The 16,323-nt window shown below is 38.7% G+C and overlaps 1 protein-coding gene across 1 annotated transcript in view; it reads left to right on the top strand.

Annotated features, from left to right (window-relative positions):
- The first annotated feature begins 2,297 nt into the window (after positions 1-2,297).
- LOC128361039 (EGF-like repeat and discoidin I-like domain-containing protein 3) overlaps positions 2,298-16,323 on the top strand; it is a 29,280-nt gene continuing 15,254 nt past the window's right edge. The window contains exons 1-7 of the mRNA XM_053321629.1: positions 2,298-2,376; positions 5,673-5,798; positions 5,899-6,030; positions 10,472-10,585; positions 11,115-11,296; positions 11,397-11,552; positions 11,685-11,829. Coding sequence (XP_053177604.1) covers positions 2,298-2,376; positions 5,673-5,798; positions 5,899-6,030; positions 10,472-10,585; positions 11,115-11,296; positions 11,397-11,552; positions 11,685-11,829 — 934 coding nt within the window. The remainder of the gene's footprint in view (positions 2,377-5,672; positions 5,799-5,898; positions 6,031-10,471; positions 10,586-11,114; positions 11,297-11,396; positions 11,553-11,684; positions 11,830-16,323) is intronic.

Genomic DNA, 16,323 nt, shown 5'->3' with positions numbered 1-16,323 from the left:
TTATTAGTGGAAGTATTGTTATTATCATTATTATTATCATCATTATCATTATTATTATTATTATTATTTGCTATTTATTTATTTATTACACGAATGCAATATCTTTACAAGTGCTACTTTTACACTCATTGTGGTCATCTCATTTTTTTTTAAACTTTCCTTTCAGCATTATGTTGTTATGTGAACTGTGTATGTGAACATGTTTTGATGTTCCGTTTTAGGCAGTGTACTGAATTTCGTTGTGTATTAGTTATACAATGACAATAAAGTGATCTTGAATCTTGAAAATAATGTTGTTGTTTGTTTAGCCAAAATTTTAATGGCCTTATTTTTTGCCATACGTAAATTAATCTCATATTTAATCAGGTTTATAGGATTTTTCCTCGGCGGACAGATATGTATTAAGCTTGGAGGACATCGACGAGATCCTTCCTGAACGAGAAAAAAACGTGAGCAGCAGAAACCTGTTACATAACATTTCGACACTGATTTAATTAAACCCCAGTTGTAGCCTAGGAATCGCTCAAACCTACCCACAGGCAAACCTATAATGCTTACTTTTTAGTTAAGTTTTAGAAAATATAGTTAAAGTGTCCATACTTTACCATTTTTGTGACATACACAAGAGAGGGCATGATTAGTGTATATTTGCCAAGTATGTTCAGTAGAGCTATTAGTTAGCCTTTATATTTAATTAATTACAACGCTGAAGCGATAAATTAGTAGAACTGATAGTTTTCTATGGGCAGCAGTGAAGGCCTGTTACGTGCTAACTAAAGATGACTGGGTGCAGTCTTTGTTGTCTTACTGGTTGCAAATAAAATGTCCACCTGATGGCGACAGAGTTTCACATATTGATCCATACCGTAGTTACTCACATATTACAGTTGAATAAAGTTTATTTATGCACAGGTGCTTTGTGAAAACAGAACAATAGTGACAATATAATGCCAGTAGCCTATAGATAGCAGTGTGCCAACTGCCAACTTAAGCCAATGGTTTTAAATGTTTTTTTTTTTTTTAAATAGAAAATGTAGTGTCACAGCCAATGTGCTACCCATATATGCTATATGACTTAAAACTAGATATATTTACACCCTTCATAAACCCTTACATATTGAAAAATATCGGATGGGAGCACAAGTCTTCTTACTGTTAACAATGCATCAAACCTCTGCAGCTCCATTATAATATAGCCACAGGTAGAGTAATAAGGCCTTTAAAATGAGACATTTTGCCAATCATAAATAAATTAAAGTTTATTAATGGTAGCATAATCTTTGGTATTATAGTAATACACCTGCCATCACCCTTGACCATGGGAATAGTGGCCTCAGGGCTGGATTTGGACACAGGGTACTGTGATTTCACTGGTCTTAAATAGCTGGCAAGGGTCAAGACTTTGCAGGCTTTCCCACAGGGATTATTTCAAAAGTGCCTAATTCTATTATTTATCACTCAAAATGTCATGTTTCTCTGCCAGTACTTCTTTGATACGTTAAATATGTTAATTGTTGTCTTGATAGTGTTTGAGTGTCATTCTGAGGTACAGGTACTTTCATTTTCATACAAAATAGTTGCATGGTCTATAGTCCCTGGAGCTCTTTTAAAACCAGCCTCTAGGGGTTGTGGTGCCTTCATGTTCCTCATGAAGCTTTAAATGAGACTAATCGATTATTGTGCATTCAAACTGAGAATAACAATAAACTGGACTGCTTCTTAGAGGGCAGGCTGTTTATTTATTTAGATTACCAAGCAGTGCTAGAGCTTATTATTGTTCATCAGTTTTTTAACTGATGTTGAAGATTTAATTTGCCACGGTTAATTTGCTACTAAAGTAAAATATGATTGTATGTTCGCTAAAGGAAAAATGAGAACAGTCAAGAAAAGCAAGTAAAACAGTTTAAAATTGATTTATTCCCTCAATAAAAACATAACTTTCAAAAAACATATAAAAGTAAATAAAACACTCTTTTTTTGATAAACTGTATTCTCAGTTGTTTAAATTGCAAGGATGACATGAAAGGAGGAACAGCAACAGCAAGCCATTAATTAATACATCCTCGTTTGTGTGTGTATGTGTGTCGACCTGTCCCCGAGCTCTCCGCCCCCTCCATCACGTCACATGTTGTTAACTCGGGTATTATCGGAAAATCTCAGCTCCTTCATTCATCACTTCGTCGTTGCTTCGTGTTCAGCTTGTGATTTTGATATTTCCGACGGCACTTTAAAGCAGCACCGGTTCGAGGCTCGGCAGCACCGGAGCAAACTAACAGAGCAAAGAGTGTAAAACAAACATGAAACGTCCAGGAAATGTAATACTGCCCGCATATTTAGCGACAGTCACTCTTTTGCTTTACCTGTCTTCAGTCAGAGGTAAGTCTTTGTTTTTTTAAACCAGACACGTATCAGAGCGTATTAATCACATTGATAAAACTTAAAGGAGTCATGTGATCAAACTATTGTTTGGTTGTTGGTTTGTTGGTAAACTGTTGTTTAGTTTGTACTGCTTCTATTTCTAAGACCATTACTCATTCATTTATTACCATGCCACCCACACGGGGTCTTTCGCACAGAACTATGCCACCTATTCTTATTTTCCATGCCATTTTCCTTCCTTTTTTCCCTATTACGATGGAACAAACCAGACCAGTCCATAGGCCTGCTCCTTTTACTGACTCAAAGATCCTGTTATGTATTGTGTGTGTGTCTCTAAGTGATGGGAAAAGTGGAGGCTATAATGAATGACCAAAGGGAAGATATGCAACAAGCTGGTCACACACATCCAAACATAGGCTAGATACAAATGTATCTAGATATAAACATAAATATATATAGCCTATAATATAAGTAAATAGATATAAATTATCATGTCATCAACAAGTTATTACTTATAAACTTTGGATGTTTTCCCCCCTAAAAGCAGTAAATATGTAATTTTTATATTTTCTTTATCTCAAGTCTCCTGTTTATTATTTTCATAGTAGCATGAATAGGCTCAGTAGATTTGAGACTACTCTGTTATTACATGTGAGACTCTGTTATTTTGTACACAGTGTTTATATTGTAAGAGGTAGGTCTTACTTGCAGCAGTCATCGGTTCTTTTGTGTTTCCTCTTGCGTGTGTCGTTGGCAAAAATGAAATAAGATGACGCATCTCTAAGAGTTTATGCTGTAAAAGATAGATCTGTTCATGTTATACATTTTGTGTACTGTATTTGTGTCCCAGCTTTCACCTTTGTGGTCACGCTAAGAGGTCACGCAGATGGAGAGGAAAATAACACCATATGTGCTCTTGTCTGGATTCAACATGAACCAGCTGTCTCATCAACTAACTTTAGTTCAGTTTGAGAAAGTGCTGCCAACTGGGAGCGCTTTGACACCACATGAACTGCTCTGTGTGTGTAACACCTGGAGATAAAGAGTGTTTTGACTGTCTGACCTCTTATGTGGCTGCTGTTCTTATGCTGCCATCTTGTTTTGTGTACATGTAAAAAAAAATAAAAAAAAAATATGAAACATGATCCCAGGAATCTAATAACAGCATATGTAACAACAGCCACTCTTCAGCTTTACCTGTCTGCATTTGGTGACTCTTTTAAAAAAAAACACACACACACACACACATATCAGAGCATATTAATCATATACTTTGTCGTAGTCCTGAGATATACATCTGAAACCAAAACTCATTCATTTATTACCATGACATTTACAAGGGGACTTTGGCACACAACTGTGCCAAAGTCTTTTTTCCATGTCAGTTTCCTTTCTTTTCCCATTACGATGGCGCAACCAAACCATGTCATAGGCCTACTCCTTTTCCTGAGTAAATATCCAGTTTTCTGTTTCCTACTGTTTGTTAAGGTCTCTTAGTGAATGACCAAAACAGATGTGCAACAGGTTGGTCACACACATTCAAATATAGTTAATGTTGTATGTTATCATCTTTAGCAGTGCTTAACATGTCATCATCAAAGTAATTATTTGTGAACTTTGGGGGTTTTTGTGACACTACTCTGTTATCACATATGAGTACACAGCATTTATATTGTAAGAGGCAGGTAAAAGAAATGTTAAGAGTATTCTCTTGCATTCGTGGTTGGTGAACTGTAGTAATAATAGTAATAATAATTTATACTCTAAATAGCTTATGTCCTTATTTGTGCATACATGGCACTGTATTTGTGCCCCAGCTTTCACCTTTGTGGTCACGCTAAGAAGTTGTGCAGATGGAGAGGAAAATAACACCATATGTGCTCTAGTCTGGAGTCAACCTGAACCAACCTTAGTATGACTTGAGAAAGTGCTGCCAACTAGGAGCACAGTATAGTCTGTCTGAGCTGTATGTGGCTACTGTTCATATGCTGCCATGATGTTTTGTGTTCACTCAGGATCTATTGGCCACCTGTCAGTTGGGTGTGCTGTGTGCCCTGAGCCACTTGTGAGTCGCTGCACTGTCATGTTGTGTAACTGCTCATTCCTGAAAGGACTGAATGCTGCTGCTCAACCTGGCTAATCCTGCAATCTCTTAATCCTGCACATAAACACATTCTGTTGTCAAGTGTTGGCTGCATAAAGATATGTTTAAGATCTGTTCTCCCATTTTTATGGAGGCAGAATCATTTGAACTTATTACTATTTACATCCTCAGTGATGCAGCTTTATATGTTTTGTTTTCACATCTAATTACCACATTAAAATCTATCATCACCGATGTCATTTAGTCTGTTAATTGCTCCTCATAGTCAATTCCTTTGTCTTTCAAAACATCTGTGCTCAGATTTGTTCTCATGCTAAAAGATGTTTGTCACGTCTGTCCAGTTCAAAGAGGTTTGACAACAGCTGCCAGACCTGTTCCAGTATAAAAACAGAGTTAGTGTGATTCCCAACAAGGATAACAGTGATTGTGATCAAATACTCAATATTGCATTCCCAGGCTACCGATTTTGGTGATAATTCGACCTGAGGCTGTAGAGGGCATGAATAAGGACTGATGCATTGGATGAGTAAAGAAAAACACAAGGATTTTGAGCTAAAGGTTTTGTGATTTTCACAGCTCCATTGTGACTCATAAATATGTGTCTTGCCACTCCCGCTGCAGGTCTCTGCCATCATTTGTTCTGTGACTCAGCAGCTGAAGCTGCAGAACATGTTATAATAATCAGTCAGACCAGACACACTGGAAACAGAGAAAGCTAAGCTGAACTAGAAATATGGTGGAATCACGTCACGGCAATGGTGGAAAGTAAAAAAGTTCATATACTCAAGTAGTCTACATAAGTACAACGTTAAGGTACTTGTACTTAACTTGAGTATTTCCATTTGATTCCACTTTACACTTCCACTCCTCTACATTTTGAAGGGAAACATTGTGCTTTGTACTCCACTACATTTATTTGACAGCTTTTTGTTTCACCAAAACCTGTTATTTTCTTTTACCAAAGATATTGATGTCCTACATTTCCCAGAATTACTTTTGGCAAGCTCCAGAGAATAAGAGGCTGTTTGTTTAGTTTAGCTTTGATTTAATCCCTGTGAATTAAACCAATGACACAAAATGTGAGGTGCAGCGGCTGTGTTACTGTGTTGTAGGGTGGAGTTTAAGAGTTTTCCAAGTATATTTTTGCCTTTCACTCCATGTTTTTCTCTCCCTCTCTCTTTCCCTAAAGGTGACTACTGTGAGGTGAATCATTGCCATAATGGAGGAACATGTGTGACGGGGGTTGGCGAGGATCCCTTCATCTGTATCTGTGCAGATGGATTCGGCGGAGACACCTGCAACCTGACAGAGACAGGTAGAGCAGAGAGAAAACTTTTGAAGGAAAATCAAGGTAAATCACACACTTAACAAAAAAAGTAAACTCTTTTTACCCTTTTCCATATTCCTTCTCATAGGACCCTGCAGTCCTAACCCCTGTAAGAATGATGGGTCGTGCGAGCTCGTCTCACCGACCAGACGAGGAGACGTTTTCAATGAGTACTTCTGCAAGTGTCAGCCCGGCTTTGAGGGAGCTCACTGCCAGATCAGTAAGTAGAACCTCTGACTATGAGCTGAGGCTGTGCACGCATATAAAAACTTATTTTATAAAGCAATGCATTAATTGTTTATTGCCATTGATACACACATAGGAGCAAAAAGCAAAAGTATATGATCAATCAAATCATAATTCATTATTTAAATGCACTTGCAATTACTTTCCCAAGAGCTCAATCAAAACATTATGCAAGGTTAAAATGAAGGAGCATTTATTCCTCTTCTTTATAAGATCCATTCATGTCACAAAAGTGATACATTTTCTTCAAACCTTTGTGGAGGACTTGATCACATCTGTCTTCTTTTCTCTTCTGTTCCCCCTCTCTGTTCTCTTCTCTTTTCCAGGACAGTGCTGTCTGTCTTATTATTATATAGCACAATTCATGCAGTTGAAATAGTTCAAAACGTGAATGAATTCATGTAAAAACATAAAAACCAAGAGAAAAAAAACAAAACAATAAAAACAAATCAGAATTCATGAATAGTGAAACAAAAGCAAGCTTAAAACTGTATTATCGAATGATCACATAAACAACGATTAAAAAGAAATTTGATCTAATCTGTTGCATTAGTTAAAAGTTTAATTGGAGTAAAAGATAAGTTATAAGCTGTTTTTCGAAAGAACTAATTAGGTTGCCTGTTTGATGTTTGCTGGTAGGCTGTTCCACAGTTTAGGGATAGTCAGATTGTAATAATATGAATTAAATACTTATTGACTGCTTAAGATTATTATGCAACATATTCATAAAAATCCTAGATTTCTACATACATTTCAGTGCAATCTGTTAGATCATCTTGTCAGTTTTATGTCAGCCTACATAGAAGCATCTAAATGTGTGGAAAGCAACAACGAGAAGCAAGTAAAGACTGAACAAGGAGAGCAGTAGCAGAAAGCACCATCGCAAATAGTCTCCTATTAAAGGAAAACCCTCAACACTTTCCAGAAGATTTATTTTCCATAAACTAAACAGATAAATTTGTCGGAACAAGTTGGTAGAATGTGTAACACAAACAGCAGCAGCCCCACCTTTAGACCATTTCTCTTTAACCCTTACATAATGTCCGAGTCATATTTGAACCATTTTGACATTTGAAAGCAGTAAAGACACCATAAATGACATTCTTGAAGCCTAAAATGTTATTAGTTTTCCTAAAGTGTGTAGCAAGTTTAAAGAGTAAACATACCATTCAAACATGATATTGTTTGAATAGTGTCAAACCTAAAGAAAACACCCTTTCTGCTCTCATTAATAAACAAACAAACATTAATAAAGGATGAATCACACATTTATTAATGACTGATAAAAAGATCTATGGATTTTGTGGTTCAAAATTTGGTATAGGGACTAATTATAAATGGATACTTGAGCCAAGTCAAAAATGGGCCACGCCAAGTAAGGGTTAAGTTTGAATGACTGAGGTTTTTCTGTCCTGTCGTAGCATCAGCAGTTGAGGGGATGTGTAGTCAGCTCAGCAGTCTAATGAAAGGACCTCATTGAGCGGGTTCTGTGGTCACTCCGCTCAGCTAATTAGTAAAAGGCCACTCCAAGTCTCTTAGCATGCAGACACCTACCACACAGGTTCAACACTGTTTTCCCTTTTCGAAGACTTAATCTTGACCAAATGAGCTGAAAGATTTGATATTAGTGAATTCCATCATATCCTCTTAATGTAATGACTAAGTTTGCTTGTACAGTAATTATTTTAGAGGTCATTAGTGGAAGAATGAATGAAATACCAGCATTATTTTACAAGTGTGGTAAATGTCATTGTGAAAATCCTATGTGGGCGGCTGTGGGGCAGGAGGTAGAGCGGTCGTTCTCCAATTGGAAGATTGGTGGTTCGATTCCCGGCTCCTCCAGTCCACATGTCGATGTGTCCTTGGGCAAGACACTTAACCCCAAAATTGCTCCCGTTGCTGTGCCAACGGTGTGTGAATGTGAACGAATGGTTAGATCCCTCTGATGAGCAGGTTGGCACCCTGCGTGGTAGCCCCTGCCATCAGTGTATGAATGTGTGTGAAAGGGTGAATGACTTGTCATGTAAAGCGCTTTGAGTGGTCGCACAGACTAGAAAGGCGCTATATAAGTACAGTCCATTTACATTTACCATTACCTATGGAATAAACATAATATTTCTGAATTATAATCGACACTGGAATTTAAACAGCTTTAAGCTTTAACGACTGTATGTTTGTGTGTGTGTCTGTGTGTGTATCTGTGTGTGTGTGTGTGTGTGACCGTTCAGAGCAGCAAATTAAAAGGTGAAAATGGCAGAATTATAGTTTGAGAATAGTTCAGGCAGGGTAATGTTGACTGTCAGGGCTTTTATGCTGTCCTATTACTAAGGAGGTATTTGTTATGAATGTACAGCTCACCCTCCCAAAGCCCACAGCCTGACCACCAATTGTAGTGTTTGTGCAGTCTGGTAGTCTACTCCCAAACACTTTCTAATTTTGATCCAGTCAGACGTCATAAGCTGAACTGGTGAAGAGGTGGAGGAATGGGGTGAAACCTATTCAGGAAATTCACAGACACACACATACAGACTTAAATTCAATCTCAATCATGTTTCCAAAGCATGTGAAAATTAGGTTAACAGGATGCAATCACAGCACAGACTGGATTTAAAGAGCGAATCAGAACGGCTATTTCACAGCCCTTCTCTTGGTAGGATCACTTGTTTCTCTGTGTTATTAACTGTGTTTGTGCTGGCGTTGTCACATACAGGCATTTGTTTTCTAAGTTGTGACCAATCCTCTTAGTGTTAACAGGAATGAGAATTAAACAGACCCATGTGGGCGTTACGTCAACCTCTCATCTGCTTTAGACGTCAAGTCCCGTAGAGTGAGACAGGTGAAATAAGGCAATAATTCAGTGTTATTTTATAATGTTTTTATATAATGGCACAGATATATGATTATGGTGTGGCAGTTCATGTCAATAAGCACATATTAGGGTTAAAGGTCTGACTTAAAAGAAGTAAATGGTTTCAAGATCTAGTAAAAAATCCCAAATAAAAAGATTAGGATGGATAGAGGCAGTCTGGACTGTTGAGTCCGACGTGCTAATGTGCGCTAATGCGTGCATGCTGAGCCAAAAAGTCCAGAGCAGCCACACTGATTTAGATGGTGGAGTAACGTCTGACCTGATGTGGCCGCAGCACGCAGTCAAGGACAGTCTCAGTGCATATGTTAGAGTTATGAAACTTTTTAAACATACATTAAGATCCAGTTAAAACCACCATTTTCCTGCAAGAACTACTGTTTTTGACCAAATCACAATAGACGCACTGAATAAAGACAATCCAGATTCTGCAGACGTGCAGTCACCAGATGTTCAGTGATTAAATAGTACAAAAGAAACTCAAAGGATGTGTCCAAACACCCTCATTCACTCATTCACTGCTCCCTATTTAATAGACACTCAGTAGTTTAGCCAACAATGAGCAGTGAACACATATGAATCATCATCATTTTCTGTCATCACCAACAGGAGTGAACTCGAATCACTGTTAGTTTTCCAATTTTAGAATGCAACAAAATGCACTGAAGGATTAATAGAAAAAAAATGTTTACGTGCCATGTACGCTACCTTTTTTTGCCATTGTGGGAACTTTTTAGGGCACATTCGGAGACACATTAAATGCCGGCCAGTAAATAATGTGCACCATATAGCAGATAGAGAGTTATGTCAGACATCAAGAAGAGAGTATCGGTCATTTGTTATGCTCTGTGGTTGGTTTATTCGGTCTAAGGTCTGAATAGTGCTCATTTCACCACCCATTATTAAAGTATTATGGTGAGTGCATTTTACTGTTGTGAGCTCATCTCACTGCTGTAGATAGTTTACAGAGTAAGTGTGCCACCCTGTGGAGATCACAGAGCATTACATGATCAGTGCTCAGAAGGAATACAGGGAGTAACCAGGTGGTTACTGTGAAGAAGTCTTGTCTATCTGTAAAATGGGATCTCTACGAGAGGAAGTCTGAGCTGGAAATCCTCAAATATGACATCTATTGGCTGATCAGTACACCTGAAATAGAAAATGTTTGTTCTTTACTGACATCAGAGCTCTCTTTCCTACTGCATGAGACAATAATCAAGTGTAATCTTTCACCTTTAACCTGCTGTGCCCTCTGAACTGGTTGCCAAGTGTGTCCTGTCTCCTCATTGCTTCTCTCGGGGCATTTCTGTCATCACATGAGACTTAAGAGAAACCTCATGTCACCATCTGTATGTCGGAGGACAGTGAGGCTATTATGTTCCTCCACATGCTTCAAAACCCCTCTGTTCTCTGTCTGAATCACTTGTGGGCAGGTGTTCACTAAACTATCAACTTTTTTGTGATCATTGTGTGTCACGGAATATTTCACAAATTCTGGACTTAAGTCAATTATAAGGTGTTTAATGTAATACAATGTCCTTATTTTCAGATGTGAATGACTGTGCCAACCAGCCTTGTAAGAATGGAGGGATGTGTCGAGATCTTGATGGAGACTACACCTGCCAGTGCCCCTCACCGTATGTTGGGAAGCAGTGCCAGCTACGTACGTGTGAATGAAGTTTAATTTAATTTACTTTTTTTCTTTTTATGTATTCATTGTTCAGATGTTCCAATATTTACACACACACTTCCTCAAATATGTATAACAACATCATATAAACATATAAATACAACATAAAACAATTGGCCAATTGAAGACTGTGTGTCTATTAAATATAATAACTAGTGCAAAGAGTAACACAATATCCTGTCAGTATTTTACTGGTAGTTTACTAAAGCATATGTAAAAGTCTTGGTGTATACATCTACTAAAATAAAAAAAACAACTAATTAAAGACTGACTCAAATTTAGTGTTACTGATTTAGAGAATTTTACAATATTTAATATGACTGATTATTTTAACTGGAAAACATAAAATAAACAATGTTAATGTTTCGGCCTAAATATTTAGCTTATAGCTTCAGTATACAAGAGAAATAGGAAGAGGTAGTAGTACAACTAGGAACAATCAAGGTGAAAATGTAACTACTTGAGTACCCCCTTGGTAATATTTTAGCATCTTGTATCCCAGGTTGTATTTCTCTGCTGGGGATGGAGGGAGGAGCAATTGTGGAGTCCCAGATTTCTGCTTCTTCTGTGCACTATGGCGTTATGGGTCTTCAACGATGGGGTCCAGAGCTGGCTCGGCTCAACAACCAAGGCATCGTCAACGCCTGGACGTCCGCCGTTCATGACAGGAACCCTTGGATCGAGGTGAGAGAAGTCAGACTGAACATATTCATATAAAAACCATGAGGTGACCAATGAGAGCTGTGAGGCTGATTCACACTCGACCTCTCGTTGTTGACACCAGATCAACATGCAGAAGAAGATGCGTCTGACAGGAATCATCACTCAGGGTGCCAGTCGCATGGGCACGGCGGAGTATGTCAAGGCCTTCAAAGTGGCAAGCAGCTTTGATGGAAGCACTTACACCACATACAGAGTGGAAGGCCAACGGAGAGACAAGGTTAGACCTCATCTTGTATTAATATTGGTTACATGTCATGTTTTTAATTGTATTGGCAGCATTTATACAATGTTACTAAGTAAATTCTACAAAAGTTTCTTCTCTTTCCGCTGACCTGGCTTTGTGCTGCAGGTGTTTGTGGGCAACACAGATAATGACAGCACAAAGACGAATCTTTTCGACCCTCCTATTGTGGCCCAATACATCCGTATCATCCCTGTGGTTTGCCGCCGGGCCTGTACGCTGCGCATGGAGATGGTGGGCTGTGGACTCAATGGTAAACACTCAGAAAACACCTGGTTTAAAGCACAATGCGAGTTCAGAAATTTGTCAGCTTGTAACTGTAGATACAGACACACATGTGATATTAATGAAAAGAGGATAGAGGACATGAGGTTTAATTTAAGTTATGGCCCAGTTAAAGCAAATATATTGTGGAGTATAATCTTCATGATGGATATTAACATTGTGTGAGATTGCTTTGATATAGAAAGTCCTTGCGGACTGTTAGTTGCTAAGGATAACCAAAACCAATGGAAATGTGTGATTCGGCCTTTAGTGAGTGTAAAAGCATGAAAACTACAATATATGTGTTTTAATATGATATGCATGATTTTCATTTTCTTTATTATAATCATTATAACCACTATTATTGAAAACGAATGCAGTTGAAATAAGGTAACAGGTCAGGGTGACCGTGACATGACTTGAGCCAAGATCTGCTGAGCCAGCAGCAGCTGCGTACCCAAAAAAAAAAAAACCCCAGAAAAACAACTCCACTTGGGAGGAGATCAGAAAGCACCTGCATTTTCAGGATTTTGGGCCAAGATGATATCATGTGTTTTGAAAGAAAACTGATTGGTTAAATGTACCCCAAACGAGGGGGGGGGGGGGTGTAACTTCTGGCAAGGGTTGGCAATATTGACAGTATAAATATGACTCCCCAAACCATCTTGGGCAGCTTTTTGTCTTGGGCAGCTTTTGTTTTGTTTTTCGTGTATACGCTTTTTGTGTGTGCGTATCGTTTGTTTGTATGCGTGTCGCTTGTGTATGAATTACTTTTATCAACTTTGTGATTCAGAGTTTTGCTGTCGCCAAATAAAACTCTCACTGCATTCAGCTGGACGACTCCTGGTGATACCTGATTTGATTTGATTCAATCTGACTTGATTTTTGAACTTCAACATTTTTGAACAAAGAGACAATTTAGTTAATAATTAATATTCAACAATATATTTTGGCACCCCACACGGGACGCGTTGCGGCCGACGGATCGTTACGGGAGAACGACCTTCACATCTGCGCTCCAGCACCGGGCCCTCAAAATTAAAAAAAAGGTAAGCAGAGCCTATTTTTATTATATCTGCAAATTTGAGTCGCTGAGTGAGCAGATGTGAACGGAGTCCGCCCAAAAACAGATAAGAACCTATAACGGCCCACGCACCGAACTAATTTGATACAAAGTTAATATTGAAAAAACAAAAGAAAAACAACTGCTAAAATCATCAAAAGAAAAAAGGAGTTACGGAAAGCTAAGTGCATCTATGTTGTGTGTCTTGCATGTCAACTTTATTTACTAAAACTGAACTGGGCGGATAAGAGTGAATGTTTTAGATAAAAATTGTTGCATGTTGCATGTTATATGTCTGGCTTGTCAAATAACCACTGACGGTTGATTACAAAATAATCACTTGGGCTGGTTATCAATAGATAACACCATTGATTATAAAATAATTACTAGGGCTGGTTATCAATAGATAACACCAGTAATTATAAAATAATTACTAGGGCTGGTTGTCAATAGATAACACCAGTAATTATAAAATAATTACTAGGGCTGGCTATCAAACAGTATAGCACCAGTGATTATAAATAGATTACTAGGGCTGGTTATCAATCGATAACACCAGTGATCATAAATAGTTACTAGGGCTGGTTATCAATAGATAACACCAGTGATTATAAAATAATTACTAGGACTGGCTATCAAACAGTATAGCACCAGTGATTATAAAGGCTTACTAGGTACGACTATTAATCAATAACAGTGCCAGTAGCTATAAGCATGCAGAAATCAGCTGAAGTCAAGTAAAAATTAAGAAGATAAGAAGTAAAACAAACTCAAATTAATTAAACTAAACCCTAGTGATTTGGAAATCAAAATATATCTTCATCAAAGTAAAGGAAAATATACAAACATCCAGATTAAAGAATAAAGTCCTAGGCAAACTGTAAATATTTTTTGTTGAAAGATAGAAGTGTCAAAATAACCACCGTAGGAGTAGAAACGAGTAACAATAACAATTTTATCATAACCGATTTTGTATATAAAATTGTGTTTAATCAACGGCATTGTATAAAGCTTTGTTTGGTTTGAATATTTGTGCAGTGTACTTATGGTGTGTGAATGAAGTTGTGAATTGAGGGAATGATTTAAGTAGCCGAATTATAGTGTTTTTGTTTACTTTGTTATAACTTGTACCCTCGGGAGAAGTATAAGACATTTAGCGGGTCTGTCTGTGTGAAGTAAAATAAGTAACGGAGTTGATCAAGATTGGGTTTGTGATTGTCACGGGTTGATTCACGAGCGTATATCACTTTGTGATTTGTTTGTTGAAAGTTTAAAAAACTCGTAATATTTATCTGGACGTTTTTATGCATAGACTGCAAGTGAATCTGTGCATTGAGATTGTCTTGAGTAATCTGCGTGTTTAAGCGGTTGTGTGACAGTATATGGATATAGATAATAGGCTTATTTCTCTCAGATTCTAGACAGCAGCAAAAACGTCTATGCTGAAACCTTTTTTCCTTTCTCTAAAACACACACGAACATCCCCAAACGCACACACACACGCGCCCTGCACCTGCAGCAGCACGTGACGACACACACACACACACGCACATACACGCACCCACCCACACACACTCACACTCACACACCCACACACACATAGACACACGCACACACACGCACACACGCGACCTGCACTTGCAGCAGCACGCGACCACACACTCACAAATTTCTACATTGACACACACACACACACGCACATACACGCACCCACCCACACACACTCACACTCACACACCCACACACACATAGACACACGCACACACACACACACACGCGACCTGCACCTGCAGCAGCACGTGACCACACACTCACAAATTTTCACATTGACACACACGCATCCCCATTCACACCCATTCACACACATACACACACACACACACACACACATATGCAAACCCACACACCCACCGACAAAAATTTGTTGAAAAGTGAACACACACACACACACGCACACACACACACACACACACACACACACACACACACACACACGCACCCATCCACACACACACACACCCACGGAGAACGCACACACATCTGCAGACTTAACTCATCCACCCACACTCACACACACACACACACACACACACACACACACACACACACGCACCCATCCACACACACACACACCCACGGAGAACGCACACACATCTGCAGACTTAACTCATCCACCCACACTCACACACACACACATAGACACACACACACACACACACACACTCAAACTTATTTTGACGAGTTGCACACACACTCCCACACTTGTTGAATCTCATCCACACACACACACATTCAACGTGTTGCACACATACACCCACACTTGTTGAAACTTAACTCATCCACATACACACTCACACACACACACACACACTCAAACTTATTTTGACGAGTTGCACACACACTCCCACACTTGTTGAATCTCATCCACACACACACACATTCAACGTGTTGCACACATACACCCACACTTGTTGAAACTTAACTCATCCACATACACACACACACACACACACAGTCACTCATACGGTGTATACTTGTCACACACACACACTCACACCATACATTTGTGACACACACATTTGTTTTACACACACACACACTCACAGACACACTCACACACACTCACTCATACATCATACATTTGTGACACACACATTTGTTTTACACACACACACACACACAGACACACTCACACACACTCACTCATACACCATACATTTGTGACACACACATTTGTTTTACACACACACACACACACACAGACACACTCACACACACTCACTCATACACCATACATTTGTGACACACACATTTGTTTTACACACACACACACACACACACACACACACACATACACACTCACACACACACCATATACTTGTGACACACACATTTGTTTGACACACACACACACACACACAGTCACTCATACACCTTACACTTGTGACACACACATTTGTTTCACACACACGCACATACACACACTCACACTCACACATCACACACTCTCACCCATTTGTGTGATTTGAAGGGACATCATTTGTTTGAATAACAACAAAAGACACACATACACCAACCTTCAAACACACACACATTCACCTGAACGACTACATCATATTGACAAAACGTAGTAACTCTACTGATGGAAATAGGAGATAGTAGTGATGATGAGACTGTAATAGACAATTGTCATAATACGGAAGGAAGCGCTGACACCAAGGGAGTAAGAACGCATTTTTGGCTTGAACGCACATATATTAACGAAGAAGGGGCAGAGAAGTGGCAAACTGAACAAGAGATCAGCCAAAAACTGTGGGATTTAACTAAGATTGTCAATTTATCACAAATTGAGAGAGAATTCCCTGCAGTACCGTGGACGGAAGTATTACGTAGGATTTGGATTCCCAGAATATTGGCAAC

Source organism: Scomber japonicus, chromosome 1 (assembly GCF_027409825.1).
Source record: "Scomber japonicus isolate fScoJap1 chromosome 1, fScoJap1.pri, whole genome shotgun sequence".
NCBI lineage: Eukaryota > Metazoa > Chordata > Actinopteri > Scombriformes > Scombridae > Scomber > Scomber japonicus.
Note: the sequence above shows the minus strand (reverse complement) of the source record. Positions and strands in the feature narration are given on the sequence as shown.